The sequence below is a fragment of the Parasteatoda tepidariorum genome, chromosome 5, assembly GCF_982258835.1.
Source record: "Parasteatoda tepidariorum strain Cologne lab strain chromosome 5, Ptep-v5.0, whole genome shotgun sequence".
Taxonomy (NCBI): domain Eukaryota; kingdom Metazoa; phylum Arthropoda; class Arachnida; order Araneae; family Theridiidae; genus Parasteatoda; species Parasteatoda tepidariorum.
The window spans coordinates 17,126,869-17,148,675 of record NC_141759.1 but is presented as its reverse complement, the minus strand read 5'-3'; the positions used below and the strand labels follow the sequence as shown (position 1 = coordinate 17,148,675).

Genomic DNA, 21,807 nt, shown 5'->3' with positions numbered 1-21,807 from the left:
CTTTTGCAATCATGGAGTTGAAATTTCATCAGTTGGAGCAGCAGATTTGACTGATGATCCTTCTTTCGCAATCATGGAGTTGAAATTTCATCAGTTGGTGCAGCAGATTTGACTGATGATCCTTCTTTCGCAATCATGGAGTTCAAATTTCATTAGTTGGTGGAGCATATCAGATTGATGATGCTCTTTCGAAATCATGGAGTTGAAATTTCCTCAGTTGGTGCAGCAGATTTGACAGACGCAACCTTCTTCCGCAATCAAGGAGTTGAAATTTCATCAGTTGGTGTAGTAGATTTGACTGACGATCCCTCTTTCGCAATCATGGAGTTGAAATTTCATCAGTTGGTGCAGCAGATTTGACTGATGATCCTTCTTTCGCAATCATGGAGTTGAAATTTCATCAGTTGGTGTAGTAGATTTGACTGTCGATCCCTCTTTCGCGATCATTAAGTTGAAATTTCATCAGTTGGCGCAGCAGATTTGACTGATGATCCTTCTTTCGCAATCATGGAGTTCAAATTTCATTAGTTGGTGGAGCATATCAGATTGATGATCCTCTTTCGCAATCATGGAGTTGAAATTTCCTCAGTTGGTGCAGCAGATTTGACTGTCTCAACCTTCTTTCGCAATCAAGGAGAAAAGATGCCAAAGTTTAAAAACAGATTCTGTGTGTAATGAAATATGATGCTGTGTAGAAAGTTCTATTCATTTCTGTAAATGTGTTGTCCATCGCGAAGTTTTATTATGTGGCTAGCACGGTTACACGGATACATGATGTAGCTACAAAATTTTCGAGCAATTAGGGCACATCATAAAACATGACAAACCATGAACAGAAATATAATTCCATGATGCAATATGGTGCTCTGCACGAGATCATAGGAGACGGATGGGATTTGATGGACTGCTTTCTTGGTCCTTGTAAACACCTGATTTATCGAGTCTATTTTTTTACTCAGGAGAGCCATTAAAGTTGAGTTTATCACGAGTTTGTAGGGTAGGTGGAAAGTCGTATGTATTTTTGATCTTTCAGCGGCAATGAGAAAAGTTATCAACTACCACCATGAAAATGTAAGCAATCTCCAAAATTTTGCTCTATACTGTTGCTACCATTAGATGAGCTGCCGGTAATAAACTCTATCGTGTCTTGCGATCAAGTTTCCATCGTTATCAAGCATGTGTAACATATGACTTGCATCATTTAGATGTATATTTCGATACTTTTGAAGCATTTTTTTTTATAATTTGTAGTATAACTGTATTAACCTAGTTCACCATCTATTTGACCAATTAACCACTCATTTGGGTCCTCACATATTTCTTACTTTTGTACATGCATTTCTCTGACAATTCCTGTCCTCGATTGCTGTGAAATTCTCGATTTTTATGATAGGCCCTACCTACCCTAAAGATTTATTGCCCTATTTCGGAGATTCCGTGTATTTATTAACTTTCTACACTTGATTACCATAGCTTTATGGCATAAATCTAACTCTAAATTGAAGAACCGTTTTTATGATATATTCGTCACATAAAGAAAAATAAATTAACTATGGAACTACAGTCCATGTTTGTCTCCTATTTTTTCTAGTCTATTAACGTTTTTTCAAAGCAATATTTCGCTAGTGACTTCATTTTTTCTTTGTCACGAACGCAGTTTAAAATAATTTTGTTACTAAGCATTATGAACAATTCGAGTTTTTTAAACTAAAACTTACTGAATAGGTTTAAGCTAAATAAATATGAGTGCAGCCTTATGTAGTTCGCAAGAAATACTGAATTATTTCTTCTCTTTTTTTATTTAGTTGGAAGAGGGGTCGAGGACAATCATTATAATTCCGGAAGTAGTCTTTTGGACTATGTAGATGAGATCAGAGACGCACTGGTGTTTTTTGTTGTACTCGTGGTGGGGACAGTAATCTCATTTTGGTTACTTCGCTACATGTGCAAGAATGGATACTGTGGTGATGGAACCACCTCTGAGCCGGAAATCTCCGCTGTTGTACACCCTCCCCCAAGTCACCTGACACAAGAACCGCAACTGCATATGCAATTTGCAATGTCTGGATTTGTTCATTCACAAGTTGTTTCGGCAAGTGCACCATCTCCACAAAGTGCTATCGTCATTGATGATAAGCCCCCTGATTATTACACAGTGGTTAAGGGTGATTTGGTTGATGCTACGAATCAGGTCCTTAGATTTATGTCAGGAGATGAAGCACCCCCTTATTCGAACTGATGACCAATATTTTATGCCTGATTACAATTGCTTTTTTGTGCATCAGTATTTTGTTTAATTATCACTTAACAAATGGAATCGATTCAAAGTATATTTGCTGAAATCTCAATTTGCTCAGTGCTAGTTTACGAAATTATTTGACATTAATTTTTTGCAACGTTTTTTGCTTAACTATCAATTAACAAACATGAATTGGTTCGAAACAAATTTGATGAAGTGTGAACTCCTTCATAGCAAGTTTTATCAAATCATTTGACTATCTTTTGTGCCACAGTATTTTTCTTAATTATCACTTAACAAACGTGAAAATTGAATTGATTAAAAATAAATTTGATGAACTCCTTCAGAGCTAGTTTTATCTAATTATATAACTATCTTTTGTGGATTACTTTGTTTGAAATCATGTTGTAAACTTGAAATTTGATTTGATTTCAAGCATGTTTGTTGACCCTTGATTTTCTTCTGCCCAAATTTTACATAAATATTTTACTTACTTTTTGGCATCAGTATTTTAATTTTATTAAGTGACAAACTTGTGAGTCATGTGTTGAGTTAGCAACCATGAAATTTAGTGACAAATAAATGTCATTTCATCTATCACCAGTTTGCATTTTATTGATTAAATTAGACAATTTCGTAATTAGTCGAACTTTTCGTAATTAACTGAAAAATTGCTTTTGTTAAAAAAATAAACAAAAATTTCAAATGTAGATGAGCGGGCTGCCAACCTTCTACGCTTTCTGGAAACATATCGTCGAGTTACACTCAGGGATGAAAGCGAGACGGAAAAGAGAAAAGGCTGGTAGTAAAACCATATCAGTTATGGTTAGTTTTCGGGAGGAGTCTACTTATTCTTTTTTAAACTATTCTACAATATCTATTTTATCTTGGAAAAGAAACAGATTTATATATATATGTTAAAATCTTAAAGAAATCTTGATAGTTACAGACATTTTATTTTTCTCGAAAAAAATGCTATAATAAAATGACTTTCGCACCAGTCACCCAGTTCAGTTTTTCATCTTTTCCGTCTTGCTATATAACGGCTTTCAGCCATGGTTAGACTCAAAGTTTATATTTTCATAAATGATTCTTTCTTTAATAAATTTGATTTGAAGTTATTTTTCTAACCAAAACATTTTAATGATTCAAAAATTAAAATATAAGAAGCCACTATTTCAGTTTTTAACCTAAAAAAGCTTTATTAACCCCTTGGGGACAGGTGATTCAGAAATGCATTCGTACAAAATCAGAATCAAGTTGTAATTAAATAAAAAACGGTAACTTAAATGTAGTCGTAGCTGATTTGACAGACTTACTTTGATTTTACTTTAATTATTGTTAGTTTAATCATATATAAAATCAATGTTAATACAAAGTATAACTAAATAGTTTTATTTTGAACAAAGTAATGGTGATTTAAATAAATCAAACAATTATAACTCCGCCCACAAATAAACTGCTAAAGAAATACTTTGATTACCAGTTTTATATTTTTACCCTGATTGATACGGTTTTATGCTGTCACATATTTGTGACAGTCGGCGCGAAAGGGTTAACGATGGTGAAACGAATTAAAATTCTGGAAAATTTGGTTTTAATTGTCTTTATAAAATATTTTTCAAGAAGAGTATCGTAATAGTTGGCAGTCTTAGATTTGGTTGCTGGCAATCAGAGAATATATAAAAAAAGTGATAATCTGATTCTACCTCATCAATTTATTTATGTGCTGAAAAACAATGATTTGATGTATTATATTAACCGCTCTTTATTTCAAAATAAAAGTCATACAAGTGAATCACAAGCGCATCAACAGATTGGGTTCAAAATTACAAGGCCAAACTCAAAATGGCGTCTGCTGTCAAACGCCGGTTTTGAAATAAATCCTTATTCACGCTATTTCAGGTCTTAAGTATTTGTTTAACACTAGGTTTACGGACGTTTCTTATATACCTATCTCTACGTTCAATTTGACGCATGAACAAATACGTATAACAGCACTTACAGAGATGCCAACTTGCTCCGGATAGAAAAATATATATTTTAAAGTGGTAGTTACCTGTGAGCAACTAAATGATGATATACAATAATTTGACCACCACGATATGATTGATCACCAGTTAATGATGAAAAGCTGTTAAGTATATTTTAGTTTTCTCCAAAACTTGTTATAAATAAAATGGCTTTTCTACGAGCGTATCCCTTTTGCCGTTTTTTATTCAGGCATGTTTCATGCTCAAAAAAGTTTTATTGAAAATTTTAGAAGAGCAGCATATCGGCAACTGTAACCGTTGATTGCGAATTATACAGAGATAGTAGTTGGTAAACTACTCCGAACTCGACAAGATATTTTTAAAAACGGTTGAGAACTGCACCATTAATTTTGCCAACTTTTCATAAGATTCAACTGCAACAAAGTGGCTCATCACATATGTCTTTGAATTACTTAATATTAGCGGTGATGGTGAGTAAAATCCTATAAATCGAATTTATTAAACCTAAAATCATACATTAGAAGACTACCACCCTAAAATATTTATTTGCTGTCCTCTTAACTTTACATGTAAAAAAGATATACCTAGTCTCTACGTTATTTACTCCTAGAGTTAATTCGAGCGCGCTGAACTGGCCAAACTGTGCACACTTGAGATAATTCGAGCGGCGTTGTATTTTATGCTGATATAATTTTTCACACTCGAATATAATCGAGAATTGAAAATAACAATGTGAAAGATAAGAAAAAAGATCGTTTTATTGATATTTATCATTTACATAGGATTGTAAACTATAACACTTATTTATTCAAGAATGAAATATACAGAGATGCCAACTTAATCCGGACACCAAATATATATTTTAAAGGGGTAATTTATCAATTGTGATTTTTATCCACCACTATTTCTAAATAATTCTAAAGCATACCTGCCAACTTTTAATTCTTCCGAGGATGACTTTCCCCAGTGGTAGTAAAATAGAATGCAAATTCCAATTTTAGGCAGTAACTTACCTATTATTTTTAGAAGGCTTCTGCAGACTACTGCCACAGCATACCTGCCAACTCTTCCGGAAGATTTTATTTTCATATTTAAAGTGGTAGCAATACTCAGGTTATTCCAATTAACTTTTTGAATTATAATGATAATTATAAATGAGTCTGACCACCACTACATATAAATAATTACAATAAATATATAAAAGCATAAGAATTTCAAGAAAGCAAATTTCAACGGGATCAAAGTATAAATATATATTGTTGAATCAGATTGATTTTCGTTTATTGTTTTACAACCACTCTGAAAATCCATTCTCGGAAGGAGAGAGAGTTGGCAGGAATCTCTCTTCTCTTTCTCTTTATTTAACTAAAACTGGGTGCCTGGGCCGCGCAGCGGCCCCTAACCCATTCATCATGAAGTATTTACAAATTGAATTAAAAAACATTTTGAATTATGCAGCATTTAGGTAGCATTACAGAAGATCAAGCATATTTGCTTGATAAATTAAACATGATTTGATATTTAATATAAGTCATGATTTATGCAATAATCAGAAATTTTCGTGAATATAAAAAGCACAATTGATATTTAAGCATTAATTGGTATTAAATTCGATGCAATCATAGGTTGTGATTAAAATATGAATTAAATTAATATATAAACAATTACAATTGATATTTTAGCATTGAATGGAATTTAAATTTGATGCATTCATAAGTTGTGATAAATTATGAGTAAAATTAGAATATATGCAAATGCGATTGACAATTTAGCATTGAATAAAGTTAGAATTGTGTAATTTTAAGTTGTAAAACAAATATAACATGATATATGATAAATTTACAGAAGTTTTGTTTAATATTGGTGTCGTCATCTATCGGATACAGTTTGCAATTTAATTGAGCTGTTTTACTTTTTTCATTGAAGAAGAGTTTGATAATCTACATATTACTTTAATGCAAGAGTTCAGAATGAATAGTCCGGAATTGGGCATGACTATGACATTATGGAGCATTATCTCTAATGATTCTTTGCAGTAATTGGAGTACCTCTTCATTCTTTATGAGTTCTTGCAGTTCTTTTATTATTATGACAAGTCTGCGAGCCATACCGGCTGTTGTTGTGGGAATCGGGCGAGAGCCCTTCCTAGTGGGACGGGCTATGCACCCAGTGTAGTTTGCGGTGTGGGATTCACTACAATTGCAACATTTTGGTGGAGTGTGTCTGTCCTTTCTGCATTCATGGGAGCGATGATTGCCAGCGCATTTCACACATCTTGAGGCAGCGTTGCATGATCTTTGAGTGTGGTGGAATGCTTGACAATTAAAACATTGAATTGGTCCACGACCCCCCCTAAATCTCTCTATTCTGACTGGAATACTTTGAATAGTGGTGATGGAGTTAATTTGATGATTTTGCACTGTATTTTTAAGAATTATGAGAAAAAGTGGGAGGAGCCTATAGGCCTCGCCCACTTTTCTCTTAAACTGTATGACTTTATGAGTTGTAATGCCTGTTTTTGCCAGTTGATGGGAGATCTCATCTGTTTTGTATTCTGTTGATAGTCCACGGAGTAATACTTTAATATGTATGGTTGGATGTGCTTGTGCAGAGGTTATGGGTGTGTCTGTTTCTTCATTGGGAACTTCCATGGGTGGAGCTATGTCGGAGTTGACTATTGTTTCAGATAGTAGCAAGGAGGTGGCGGCATCTATTGGTGAAGACGAGGTGCTTTCTGTAATCATGATTTGTGTATCCTCAATATTTTTGGCTTTGTTTTGCTTTTTCTTCTTCCTTTTTCGCTTTTTTGTAGGAGGCTCTGCATTATTTTTAGCTGTATTTTCTGTATCGGTTGTCATTTCGCTTTTCTGTTCTAAATTTTGGCCTGCATCTTGAGTTTCCATAAGTTGAGTTTTGAGTTGCGAGCAATCCTGGAGCTCTTTCGCTGTTGTTTCAATTTCTTCGTTGGTCATCCTTATCATTTCCATCCATTCTTCATATAACTTTCGTTCACCTGGACTCATGCTTTCCACATTTACCGTTGGTTCTCGTGAAGTCTTTTCGGTTTGGCATTTTCCGCCACGTGGATGATTTTGATATGTAGCCATATTGCGTGATTTGAATTCTGTGGATTCCTCATCCGTCGTAGAGTCACTGAGGTTTTGACGCCCGGTAGGCGTGCTTGTCTTTCCACCACGTCCGCAACGTCGAAGACTCATTTTGCAGTACTTTAAAAATTGAATTGAATAAACTTAATATTTGTACTTTACTTTAAACTACGAGCTTCAAACTTTGCCACGTCCAGACATAATTTCGAGAGAATTATTAAGAACTACTCACCAAAAGGATTAAACATCAATAACTCAAAACATCAAAATTTTTTCCTCGTCAGGAACATCAAATGGGCTGATCGGAATCGTCAAGGATCTGAATCAACTCTCAAGTTCGCGACCAGCCAGGTTTTCAGATTTTCAAGGCAGGTATCTCACAGTATTTTATGTTAATATATATACTTAGTTTTCTTTAAAAATAGTGGTGCTCAAAAAAATTATAAATTTTGTTTATAAATGCAAGGAATGTATAGAAAGCATACATTTTACTACCACTTTAAATATGGAAATAAAATTTTACACCAAATGCGTAAAAGTTGGCAGGTATGCTTGTGTCATGCTATACCTTTTGAAGAGCAAGCAAAAATAGTCAAATATTTGAGAAATTTACTTTCTAGTTATTTACCGTTTTTTTAAAAATTATTTTGGTGTGTCCGGAGCAAGTTGGCATCTCTGAATATAGCCTTTTTCCATGAAACAAAAGCGCACTATATCTAAATTGTCCACCAAAAGAGAAGACAATGTTCTAAAGTGTGTTTTTTTACATTAAAAAAAATATTTTTTTTGGCCGGTTTTTTTAAAAAAATCTGCGCGCTAATGGGTTAATATAAAGCTGTGCTTTAAAACGTTGGATGCTTAGAAGCAAATAGTTTTTAATTTTTAGTGGTTTGCAATTTTTTTTTGTATAACAGGGTTCCCAAAGACTAGCCATAAATATTCATAGAAACAATTTGAAGTTTTCCGAAATTCGCTACCACTTAAATTTCGATATTCATCTGACTTGTATCAGATTCAAAGAAGTGTTTTTCTAGTGGTAGGGAATAGCCAATTAAAATAATATTGCATGCTGGTATTTCGTTAAAATTTGCCCAACATTTAAAATCAATAAAGATGCTGAATATTGGGGTTATCTCGGTGTTTGGCGCGAAGCGCCACTGACCGATTCGTCTACACTAGAACGGCATATGCTAGGAAGTCATATGTTAGAGTTCAAGTCATCATTGGAGTAGAGCATGAATGTGGTTAGATGATCATCATTCAGATGGGGAGACCCCATTAAGTAAAGTTTGAAGCAAGCTGTGGTCGGCTCGTGGAAAAGGCTTAGTTCTGGATGTTGGATTAGGCTCTGGAGAGGAGTGATTGCAGCATTGTCACTAGTTCGGCGTTTTGAAGGAGTTCTTGCATCTCTTTAAAGATGCGGAGAAGTCTAGTATAGCTCGTTCACCAGGAGTTGGCACTTGGCTCCGCCTTAATCACGTGGTATGCGACGATACTATTTCGCTATTTTCGGGAGAAGATTGAGAGCAATCCTGAACAAGGTTGCTATTTGGCGATCGTAGGGCAAAAATATTTATTTCGCAAACTTCATCTGCATTTTTTTAACATTAAATATTTCTAAATTTGATGATATTTCCCTCTTTTGAGTGAATAGTTTGTCCTTTTTGAGACATTTTGCTGGGAAAACAGCAGTTTTTAAATTTAAAATATATTGAACCATTTAGAGAAACGAAAGGTATAATAGCGGATGATAAAGCGAAGTAAGTGACTGGAAAAAATTCACTTTTGTGTTTGGGGGGCGCATTAAGGGTTGTCTCAATTTCCAAAGCGGAGATGTTTCTCTTCTTACTCCCGCGCTGAAATGAACTCTGCATCCAAGGAGGTGGAGCCAAGTGCCAACTCTTGGTGAACGAGCTATAGTCTTTTACCTGTTGATATATTTGGTCGTTCACTGCAGCCAGTGAAACAGGAATCAATAAAAAAATTTAAGCAAGATTAATATATATGTTTAAGTTTTTTAAATTTAGTGATAGTCAAAGTAATTTTAAAAAACATTTATTTAACGAGAATAAACAGGAATTATACAAATTTTGCCACCACATATAATATAAAAATAAAATCTTTCGCAATAACCAGAAGAGTTGGCAGGCATGGAATTCTTTAAATCTTTTAAGATTTAAAACCTTTTTGTTAAGCGAGAAAAATTTAATGTTCAAGTTAAAAAAAAAGAGGAATGTAAACTGCTGTTTGTAGAAAATGCAACACCATGAAAGAATCATCAGAATCAAATGAAATTTAATGCAGAAACGACTTGTACTGATACAAATAAATGATGAAATTTTCAAAACAAAAGAAACAAATTAAGCGTCCGAAATCAGTATTTGGTGCAGCCACCACGCGCTGCAATAAGTGCTGCTATACGACGTGGCATGGAGTCAAACAGATGTTGAATATCTGCTTGAGGAAGAGAATTCCATATCGCTTGTATGCGCAACCAAAGTTCGTCTTTGGAAACTGCAGGACGCGGATCACGAGTGAGACGCCGACCAACCATATCCCACACGTGCTCAATAGGCGACATATCCGGCGAATAAGCAGGCCAAGGAAGAAGTTGCATGCGTTGTGCTGAACAGAAGTCTCTAACAGTCCGCGCAACATGTGGGCGTGCATTATCCTGCTGAAAGATAGCTCCAGGGATGCCTTGAAGGAAAGGAACGACTTCGGGCTGTAGCACTTCACGGACGTATCTGTTGCTATTGAGATTACCCTCAATTCGTATCAAATTGGATCGTCCATGATACGAAATCGCACCCCAGACCATAACTCCGGGTGTTCGACCACTATGTCGTTCAATAATACACTCAGGAAGGCAGCGTTGACCGGCATAACGTCTAACACGAACACGGCCATCATGGGTCCACAAATTGAAGCGTGATTCATCTGAAAAGACAACTTGGTGCCAATCAGCTCGCCAGTCTCTGTGCTCAAGAGCCCACTGCCGACGCAGCCGTCGATGATCCGCCGTGAGGGGAATCCTGTATAATGGCACCCTTGCACGCAATCCACGGCGCAGCAGACGACGACGAATTGACGAAGCCGACAATTGTACACCTGTAGCAGTAGACCAATGTGCTGCCAGCTGCCTGGAGGAAGCTGTGCGATCATTCACCGCCATGCGGAGCAGGTGTCGATCATCGCGCTCTGACGTCACCTTCTGTCGTCCAGTGCCTGTTTTTCGAGTTGTTCGGTGCTCGTCGGTCCACTGCTTCCAAACTCGCATCACTGTGGAACTGTTCCGCTGCATACGAGCTGCTATTGCGCGATAGGAAAATCCTCCTTCTCGAAGGCCGATTATCCTCCCTCGTTCAAACTCCGTAAGTTGCTTGAATTTCTTATTCTTCCGTCGTGGAGGCATACTCAGGTCTCACTAAACGTTTGCCACTAACAAATAATCATAGACTATTTTCAACGTCCCGCTACAGCACTTTATTTATACGCTTTCAGCATCAATTCAGAGGGCGCTGCGCGCGCCACGCACGCGCGATGGCTCTGAAACTTTATTAATTTGCATAATATCCTATAATTGACATTTGCTGCGAATTTCATTTGATTCTGATGATTCCTTCATGGTGTTGCATTTTCTACAAACAGCAGTTTATTTGTAATAAATTTTGCTACCAGTTTAAGAGTTTCGGCGGTCCTTTGGAAGTCCTGGAATAAGTGTTGCCAGATTAGTCACATTGAGTTAGGAAAAGTTAGCTATTCATACATCGTGGTGGTCAAATTATTGTAAATCAACTTACTTTTATCAAAAATCAGATAATAAATAGTAAAAATTGGCACAACTTTAAAAACTCAAAAACATAATCTATCGATAAAATAAGAACAGTTGGAATCTATGTGTTTATTTGGATTTAAAATTAATTATTATAAAAATCTTTAAGATTATTTACTCAAGACTGCATTTTTAGACTAAAATTACAAGGCTCCACGACCTGGAAAAGAAATGAGTGGTAGCTAAGATTTTTCAAGACTACAAAAAAAAAAAAAAAAAAAAATAATAATAATAATTTTTTTTGCTTTTACTTCCGACTTTTTTTTTATTGCTCTCTTGCATTTTTACTTTATATTAAAACTTTATTGGTAGCCCAAAACATCTAGATTTATCTCACTTTTACCACCACTTAAAAAAAAAAAAATTCTAGATCGTTGGACCCTGGAGTAATTCCATTTTGATTTATTGTTGGTACAACCTACATTTGTAGGCTTGTGAGCTCAACTAAGGTTTATAAACCTTTGTAAAGTAAAAGGACTGATAGCGAAATTCAGAGAAGAACATATATTTAGCATAACAGTGCACTAACATATATTTAGGATAACAGTGGGATTCGAGCCCACGATGTTTGACGTGTGAAACCACTCGGCCAAAATGGCACCTCCATATTGATGAATACGAAGACGCTAGCCGTGATGGGTCGATAGAGCATTCGCCTTAAAAGGACGTGAACCTGGTTCAAATCCCAGCGATGGCTGTTCGACACGAATTCCGTATCTAGCTTGCATCGACCACAGTGCTGACGTGAAATATCCTCAGTGGTAGACAGATCATGCGTTAGAGTCCCCTTGCCGTTAGGCTAACCATAGGTGGTTTTCGCTGTTTTCCTCTCCTTGTAACGCAAATGAGGGTTGGGTCCAGGGGGGAAAGCGAGACGGAAAAGAGGAAAGACTGGTAGTAAAACCATTTCTGTTTTTGCTTGTTTTCTGTTTTCGGAAGGATTTTACTTATTCTTTTTTTAAACTATACAACAAAAAATAATTTATCTCGGAAAAGAAGCAGTTTTATATATATGCTAAAATTATAAAAGAAATATTGGTAGTTACAGATATTTTAGTTTTCTCGAAAATAATACACGAATGAAATGTCTTTCGTACCAGTGAGGTTTTCCATCTTGCTAAATAAGATGGAAAACATCACTGTTCGTCTTTTTCCGTCTTGCTATATAAGTGCTTTCAGCCAGAGCTATCAAAAAGTCCTCATCGAAGGCAAAATTTCCCCCAATATTTGATCCAGTATTTCCCTTGTCTTCTGGATTGAGTTAAAAATTACAAGGCTACGGAGCTGAACATTAGTAGTCGCAAACGCAAAATTAGGTCGGCTGTTCAAGGACGATAATAAAAAAATTCCGACTTTTGATAAATCTCATTAAACTATTTATACGTCATGATGGACAAAATTTCAACGATTCTAACTTATTAGAATATTAATGAATTACTTCTCTTCAACTAGATGAAAAACGTTTGAGACTATGGAAATTCCTATGGAAAAATTGCGTTATTTAACGCTAGTACTAATTGAAATTCAAAAAATGTTTATCTCTATGCCAAACTATATATATATATATATATATATATATATATATATATATATATATATATATATATATACTATAAGGATTTTGACTCCGCAGGATTTAATGAAGACATAATTAATTCTCAGGCTGATGGCAGCTTATTTTTGTAGAGACGCAACTTTATCTAAAATACAAATTATTGTGTGCTGCTGATGGTGTAGAATAGACTGGATATATAGTATTTATTGATTTTCTAGACTAGTGAAAAATAGCGAGTCAGTTCCTACACTGTTAGAATTTTCGTTATAAAATTATGGTAAAATAACCGACAGTTGTCTGTTCATCTAATTAACCGTAAAGTTTAAAGTAAGGAACACTTTTTTCTTTACGGTGTTAAAACCGTTTACAACTAGTATGGTTATAAAACCATGATTACGAAACTATGCTTTTTTAACCATTTACAACTAGCACGGTTTCAATACCGTAAAACAATTACTAGGCATAGGAGATTTCGTTTGATAATGGACATCAGAGAGTGCAGGACACTGGAAGCTCTACATGTAGTGAAGGGAATGGAGGAAATGTTGTGGTGTCAACACTGGAACTCAAACCCCAGCTCTGTCGGTCATGAGCCTGACAGATTAGCCCTCTCAGCTATAACATGTAAGCAGTTGTAAAGTACTGAGTGGCTTCATTAGGTGGGCTTAGTTTGTGCGATAAAATTCTGATTGTTTAACGTATTAGGTGAAAAACAGTTACTAAACGGTATCTCTCACAGATAACAGTTTTAATACCATCCTATTTATGGTTATTTCACTGTTTTGTTAGAATATGGTAAAATAACAACTAAATAAATTGTCATCTAACCATTTTTCCGAGAAATTTCTAACAGTGTAACGGGTTATTTTTCTATCTTTGTTTAGTGGAAACATGGAGTGACGAGGAACATGTAAACTCTAGAAGAACACTTTTGGAATACGAGACTTCTTTTGCAAGTGTGACTATAGAAGATTTCATAATTGTTGTTGTTTCTTCCATTTCGTTTATTCTGGTCGTGTTTGTGATTGGATTTTGTCGTTTCCGATTCGAAAAACAATGCATACAATATTGCGGTGAGTGTTGCAGAATTCCAAGGGAGCCCCATTCCAGCGAGAGTTTCAACCGACTGCAAATTGCCTCCCAATCTCCGCCATATGTTCGCTTCAAAAATTTTGGAGATCTCTCTACCGTATCCTTACCAGTTATCACTGAACCACAAAGTACAACCAGAATTTCATCCCAATTTAATATGCAAGATAACTTTTTACCTGATAATAGTCAATCCGCGCAACCATCTCATGGGAGAACCTGTGCCAATGCACAAAATGCTGAGCCTCTACTCAACATATCAAACCAGCAACATATCAACAGCTCAATATATCAACCAGCAATAATGCGTTCTGAAAGTGTTGATGAACCCCCACCAGATTATTTCTCTCTGGATCTTGTGGAGTTACCAATGGATGGTAGCCAAAAGTAATAAGCAAGATAGTCATTAAGAAATAAATCTAAACACTAATTCTTTTTATTTATTAAGAAATATCAACATGTCAAATACTCCAGCATTAATTGAACTGAAATTGTTAATGAACGCCGACTAGATTATTACTCTCTTGATTTTGCCTAGTTATTCGTAGCAAAAAGCCTAAACCAATCATCAGGACAATGATGCAACAACGAATCTGAAAACTCGTCTCTTTGATCTACCAAGAACTTTTTGCCAAAAAATTATGAATTTTATATTTGAAATTATATGATATTAAACGTTTATGACATTCCTATGTTAATTATTTGATTCTTTTCTAGAACAAGTAGCTTTATCTGCTTTATAATCACAAACCAGATATAAATTATTTAGATGACGGATATTTTTAAAGTGATGATTTATTGTTATCTTCGTAAAACCAAAACTCCAGCATTAAATGAACTGAAATTGTTAATGAACGCGGACTAGATTATTACTCTCTTGATTTTGCTTAGTTATTCGTAGCAAAAAGCCTAAACCAATCATCAGGACAATGATATAACAACGAATCTGAAAACTCGTCTCTTTAATCTACCAAGAACTTTTTGCCAAAAAATTATGAATTTTATATTTGAAATTATATGATATTAAACGTTTATGACATTCCTATGTTTATTATTTGACTCTTTTCTAGAACAAGTAGCTTTATCTGCTTTATAATCACGAACCAGATATAAATTATTTAGATGACGGATATTTTTAAAGTGATGATTTATTGTTATCTTCGTGAAACCAAAACTCCAGCATTAAATGAACTGAAATTGTTAATGAACGCCGACTAGATTATTACTCTCTTGATTTTGCCTAGTTATTCGTAGCAAAAAGCCTAAACCAATCATCAGGACAATGATATAACAACGAATCTGAAAACTCGTCTCTTTAATCTACCAAGAACTTTTTGCCAAAAAATTATGAATTTTATATTTGAAATTATATGATATTAAACGTTTATGACATTCCTATGTTTATTATTTGACTCTTTTCTAGAACAAGTAGCTTTATCTGCTTTATAATCACGAACCAGATATAAATTATTTAGATGACGGATATTTTTAAAGTGATGATTTATTGTTATCTTCGTAAAACCAAAACTCCAGCATTAAATGAACTGAAATTGTTAATGAACGCCGACTAGATTATTACTCTCTTGATTTTGCCTAGTTATTCGTAGCAAAAAGCCTAAACCAATCATCAGGACAATGATATAACAACGAATCTGAAAACTCGTCTCTTTAATCTACCAAGAACTTTTTGCCAAAAAATTATGAATTTTATATTTGAAATTATATGATATTAAACGTTTATGACATTCCTATGTTAATTATTTGACTCTTTTCTAGAACAAGTAGCTTTATCTGCTTTATAATCACGAACCAGATATAAATTATTTAGATGACGGATATTTTTAAAGTGATGATTTATTGTTATCTTCCTAAAACCAAAACTCCAGCATTAAATGAACTGAAATTGTTAATGAACGCCGACTAGATTATTACTCTCTTGATTTTGCCTAGTTATTCGTAGCAAAAAGCCTAAACCAATCATCAGGACAATGATATAACAACGAATCTGAAAACTCGTCTCTTTAATCTACCAAGAACTTTTTGCCAAAAAATTATGAATTTTATATTTGAAATTATATGATATTAAACGTTTATGACATTCCTATGTTTATTATTTGACTCTTTTCTAGAACAAGTAGCTTTATCTGCTTTATAATCACGAACCAGATATAAATTATTTAGATGACGGATATTTTTAAAGTGATGATTTATTGTTATCTTCGTAAAACCAAAACTCCAGCATTAAATGAACTGAAATTGTTAATGAACGCCGACTAGATTATTACTCTCTTGATTTTGCCTAGTTATTCGTAGCAAAAAGCCTAAACCAATCATCAGGACAATGATATAACAACGAATCTGAAAACTCGTCTCTTTAATCTACCAAGAACTTTTTGCCAAAAAATTATGAATTTTATATTTGAAATTATATGATATTAAACGTTTATGACATTCCTATGTTTATTATTTGACTCTTTTCTAGAACAAGTAGCTTTATCTGCTTTATAATCACGAACCAGATATAAATTATTTAGATGACGGATATTTTTAAAGTGATGATTTATTGTTATCTTCGTAAAACCAAAACTCCAGCATTAAATGAACTGAAATTGTTAATGAACGCCGACTAGATTATTACTCTCTTGATTTTGCCTAGTTATTCGTAGCAAAAAGCCTAAACCAATCATCAGGACAATGATATAACAACGAATCTGAAAACTCGTCTCTTTGATCTACCAAGAACTTTTTGCCAAAAAATTATGAATTTTATATTTGAAATTATATGATATTAAACGTTTATGACATTCCTATGTTAATTATTTGACTCTTTTCTAGAACAAGTAGCTTTATCTGCTTTATAATCACGAACCAGATATAAATTATTTAGATGACGGATATTTTTAAAGTGATGATTTATTGTTATCTTCCTAAAACCAAAACTCCAGCATTAAATGAACTGAAATTGTTAATGAACGCCGACTAGATTATTACTCTCTTGATTTTGCCTAGTTATTCGCAGCAAAAAGCCTAAAACAATCACCAGGACATAAATTATTTAGATGACGGATATTTTTAAAGTGATGATTTATTGTTATCTTCGTGAAACAAAAACCTGAATTTGGTAAGCCATTCATGCTTTTGATATTGTAATTTTTGTTTGAAAGTTCAATCGGCAGGATAATTAATACAAACTATACAATAATGCATTTTCAATCGAAGCCAGCCAGTGCAATTTCCTTAAATGTACGTACAGTGCTAAGAAAAAAAAACAGACCACCTAGAATAACTTTTGATCTAATAATCGGATCTTCACGTTCTAGGACTCAATTTTAATGCTTTGAGGGTGCAACCTCAAATTTGCCATTTAATTAATTCAGATGCTATTTTAAGTTACGATATCAGACAAAAAAATTTCTTTCTCTGAATAAACATACCCTTTTTTCCCCAACGGATTCGGATTTTTTAACTTCCAAAATATAGAGAGTAGCCGTAGTCTGAGAAGTATGGTGCCCATAGTTTGATCAGGTGAGCGATCTAAAGTTTGGACCCCTTAATGTTAATTTTACTTCGTGCGTATTTCGCCATATTTCAAGAACTTTTTAAATAGTCTTATATTTTCCAGATTCGGGGGTCAGAAATTTGATCCCGTTGAAATAAAAGGTATGTTTATTCAGGAAAATTCTTCTGTCTGAATTTCTTAACTTAAAATATCGCATGCACAAACTAATTAGAACACTAATAGCGTGGTCTCCTCCTCGAAGCATTAAATTTGAGACCTAGAATGTGAAGATCTGATTAAGAAGTTAGAAGTTATTCAGAATTGTCGTTGATTTTTTTCTGACTAACTGTACAAAGAAAAAAAAAGAATAATTAATGTAAATTTTATATACGTGACGGAGATATCCACTTGCTCTGGACAGCGGAAGAATATTTTCAAGTTCTAGTCTTTAATTGTATGGTTCTTGGTTTAATAAATTCGATTTACAGTTTTTGCCCATCACTATTTCTAAATAATAGAATGACTTATGAGATAAGCCACTTTGTTACAGGTAAGTCGTGATAAGCTTTTTAAAAAGTTGGCACAATTAACCGAAAATTTGTAAATTTTAGTTCGTAGCTCTCTACTGTTTCACAAAATATTTTGTCGAATCCAAAGCAGTTGGCATATCTGCCGTAAATAACTTCACCGTAGTGCTCGGGTCGGAATTTAAGATGCATACTAAAACATGTATCGCTACTATTTGAAATATTGTTGTTAGAATTATTAAGAAGGTTTGTGGTTTTAAACCTTATATGCTCCATCGAAATTAATACGATGACGACGGGATTTCCTGGTTTGCTGAACGGTGGGCTCGTGTTCGTGAAAACGTGATTTTGAATCCCGCTGGTCGAAGAATCCCTGTATTAAATTGCGACTGGAACACGTTAAAACTGTTTATGTCACAAAGTCTTCCAAGTTCCCATAAAAGAGTACTGGGTGTACTGAATCGGAGATTGATCTTACTCTGGTTCAGGTCAAAATTACGATCTGTGGATGAAGAATTGTGTCTTACCTCTAAAACGGGCTGCGAGGTGTATGTGGCTAAAGATCTTGGCCATAGATTACGCCAAAGAAAAGCAAGAAACACACACTCTGCCTCAAAAACTTGCCCGATTTCCAGCAGGCTTGCTGATTGACAAGTGGCATAAGTAACAACATAATAACGATTATATCGAAAGTTATCGCTCTAAGTCTTAAAATTTTTAGATCGCAAAAATTAGTAACCATGCAACTTTAAGAATTTTTGAAAACTTCATATGAATAATGCACTAAATAGTTTAAATCATTGTTTCTCAACCACCAGTCAGCGTACCGGTGCCTGACCCCTAATTTACAATCCAGTAGCATTCAACGACTCTCTTTTTTGGAGATTTTCCTCATGGCTGTGGTAGGTAGCAGTTATAGGCTTAATTTCTTTTAAAATTTGTTACCTAAACTAAAAGAAAAAGTCAAGAGTAATTTTTTTTAAAGAAAATGTCCATCAGGAGAACGGATAATCAAATTCCACAGGATTGTAAAATCGCTTCCATGCCGCAAATTTTGATTCACGGGTCCAACAAGCGCTATTACCTAAAACTAATGAATTTGTTATCTGCTCAATATCGAACAAAGACCTTTTTACCTCATTTATTGTCAAAAGTATAAAAAAAAAGACTCTAATCCGATTTCTCTCCCCCTTCAGTAGCTTCTTTAACATACAACAGATCAAATGACAATATGGTATTTTCTCGAACGCATGCTTTTAACTCCATAAGGTTCTGTTAAAATTTTATTGCTTTTTTCTTCAACTTATTTGTCTGAAAGTACATTTCCAGTTATGAGTATAATTTAATGAAAACATTCAAATCGACTCGATCTTGGTCCGCTTTTCGTGTTCATGTAACTAGGTTATAACATCTAGAATTGACATGTTTGTCTGCAATAAACGACAACAGCAATCAAATTAAATCGTTTCATTTATTATGTTTTTTGCATGCTTATTATCTTCATCTTCCTTACCTGAATAGCAAAAACAATAATTTTATTAGAATTTACATTAATTTTATTCATATTTAAATTGAGGATAATAATTTATTTTCCCTCGACGGTACCTGTATACCCTAGAGGGCGTGTCCCCAGGTGGCGGATCAGGGAATGCCTCCATTGGTTTCCCTTGGCTGGTAGAAAGGAAATAAAACACCTTCGACGGACCAACAGGCAAAAGTCCAACCTCCTAGGAGGCTCTGGCAACCTTCTTCTTCCGCTGTTTTAGATACTTTTGGACAAATTTAATTTTCCTTGCAGTACTCGACAAGACAACAACAACAACAATTGAGGCTCAAAATATTTCTCATTGTTAAGAGAATGTGAATGATCAGAAACAAACTGGTCAAAAAATTGCTTAAGCGCCACGATTTTGTAAAAATTATGCCGATTTTCCAAATTACTAACACTTTACTGGTCAACAATAAAACACTAGGACGCCAATATATATATATATATATATATATATATATATATATATATATATATATATATATATATATATATATATATATATATATATATATATATATATATATATATATATATATATATTTGTGTTGTTATTGTGTATTGTCTTGGAAATTGTGTCTTTCAAAGTTAAGTATGACACTAATTCTAATCACTCTTCATCAAATCATAATGTTAATTAGTGTAATAATCAATCAAATATAATTCAGCTTGTTGTAGGTTCATAATTAAAAACTGAATTCTTTCCGTTCTTTTGTTTAGTTGAAAACTTCAACGACGATGGTCATTACAATACTGGAAGAAAACTTATGGCAACAGGCATGAATGGTGGTGAGTTTGTAATTTACATCATACTGGTAGTCATATTCTCCATGATATCTATATGCTGCCGTCTTTACTGTCGACACGCCTGCAAAGATGAATGCGAGTGTTCAAACGACGATAACAGTGACTGTGAGGGATGTTGCTGTTGCGATGATCACTCTCTGGCAAATCCTAGTCATGCAAGAGCCCCAGCAACCAACACTTGGCAACCACCAGTTCAACAGCAACCTCGACAGTTCACCAATTTTGGAACTCTTTCAACTGAACGAAACACACTTTCGTTTTACAACAGAGCAAATTTTGCTGAAACGCAGAACACTGCAACCATATTTGCCCAAGACAGTTCTAATTTTCAAGCACCACTTGGAATCGCCAATGCTCCTCCGCGGTATGACTTTATGAATGCTCCTAGTGCCCCGCATCCATACAACGCACCCAATGAATCTCATATATATAATATACCAAGTATTCCAGCTGCAGTCCATTCAGTGAATACTGACGATCCACCACCTGATTATGCAAGTGTAGTTCTCGGAGATTTGCTTCAAGGAAATGAACACACACAATTTCCGAGAGTCACGCAAGACAAATAACATGTATAGCATAAAAAATAAATATTGTACTAATTTATGAAAACATATAATCTGTCAACTGTCAATTTTAACGCTTTTTGGGGAAGATTTTTTCCAAGGTTGACAGAATTTCATAGCTTCTTAAAGCTAAATAATTTCTTTTTTAAATTATGGCTGCTTTAACCCTTTGTGCTCGAGGTTCTTTCAACGGTTAAATAAAACGAACAAGTCTAGTCCTAGTTAGATTCTGTTTTGAGATCTGGGCTCCTGGACCGTACAGCGACCCTTATCCCAATCATCTCTTAATTATTTAAACAGTGAATCGGGAACATTTTAGTTAGCAGTCGTTGTGATTGATAACTACAAACTCAAGGTCTGTTATTTATTACACAATACCAGGAGACTACTAAACAAAGTGGTGACTAAATATTAAGACTTAACAATTATACCATTCAGAGTGACAGGTATTTTGTAGTATGCTGTGATGACAGACCCCTCCAACACTGAAGGTTAAATTTTCACTTAGTTCTTATTTAATTGCCAATGGAGAAGTCTTCCTCATAAAACTAAAAATTGCAGCTATGATACTTTTGTTTTAGAAATAAAATTTTTGTTAAAATTGTGGGATGCTTGTTACTGTGCACATTCTTTTTATGTTAACATTTAAATTAAATATTCGCACTAAAATTCAATGAAATAGCGCGTTAAATGTTGACATAGTCTTAGAAACGACTAGTTTTGGGGAAATTCGCAACATAGCATAAGAAATTGATATTTCCACTTCAAGGTTTCTCTTGAGAATTCATATTTCTTTTATCGAAAATTAGAGCACAATTTATCGTTTAGAAACATTCTAATTTCGAAGTTGCTGAGCTAATTTTTAAATTAGGTAGAAACGAAAAAAAAAATAACTGGCTAATAATACTGAATATTTATTAAATGTAACTCATATATGGACTAAAGAAAAAAACAACATGAATAAAGCACAAATAAAAGCATATACGTGACTAAGTTGTCTCTACAAAATGAATCTAAAAAAAGAAACACTTGGCAATAAC

General features: G+C 34.3%; 1 protein-coding gene across 2 annotated transcripts in view; it reads left to right on the top strand.

The window, feature by feature from the left end:
- LOC107442616 (uncharacterized) overlaps positions 1-21,371 on the top strand; it is a 52,664-nt gene extending 31,293 nt beyond the window's left edge. Inside the window, exon 2 of one of the 2 annotated variants that reach the window (XM_016056225.4) lies at positions 20,115-21,371. In XM_016056225.4, the coding sequence (XP_015911711.3) occupies positions 20,115-20,770 (656 nt within the window). In that variant the 3' untranslated portion in view covers positions 20,771-21,371. Of the gene's footprint in view, positions 1-13,614; positions 16,626-20,114 lie in introns of those variants that run through there. The other variant, XM_071184850.2, reaches the window with a different exon arrangement.
- Positions 21,372-21,807: the final 436 nt, after the last annotated feature.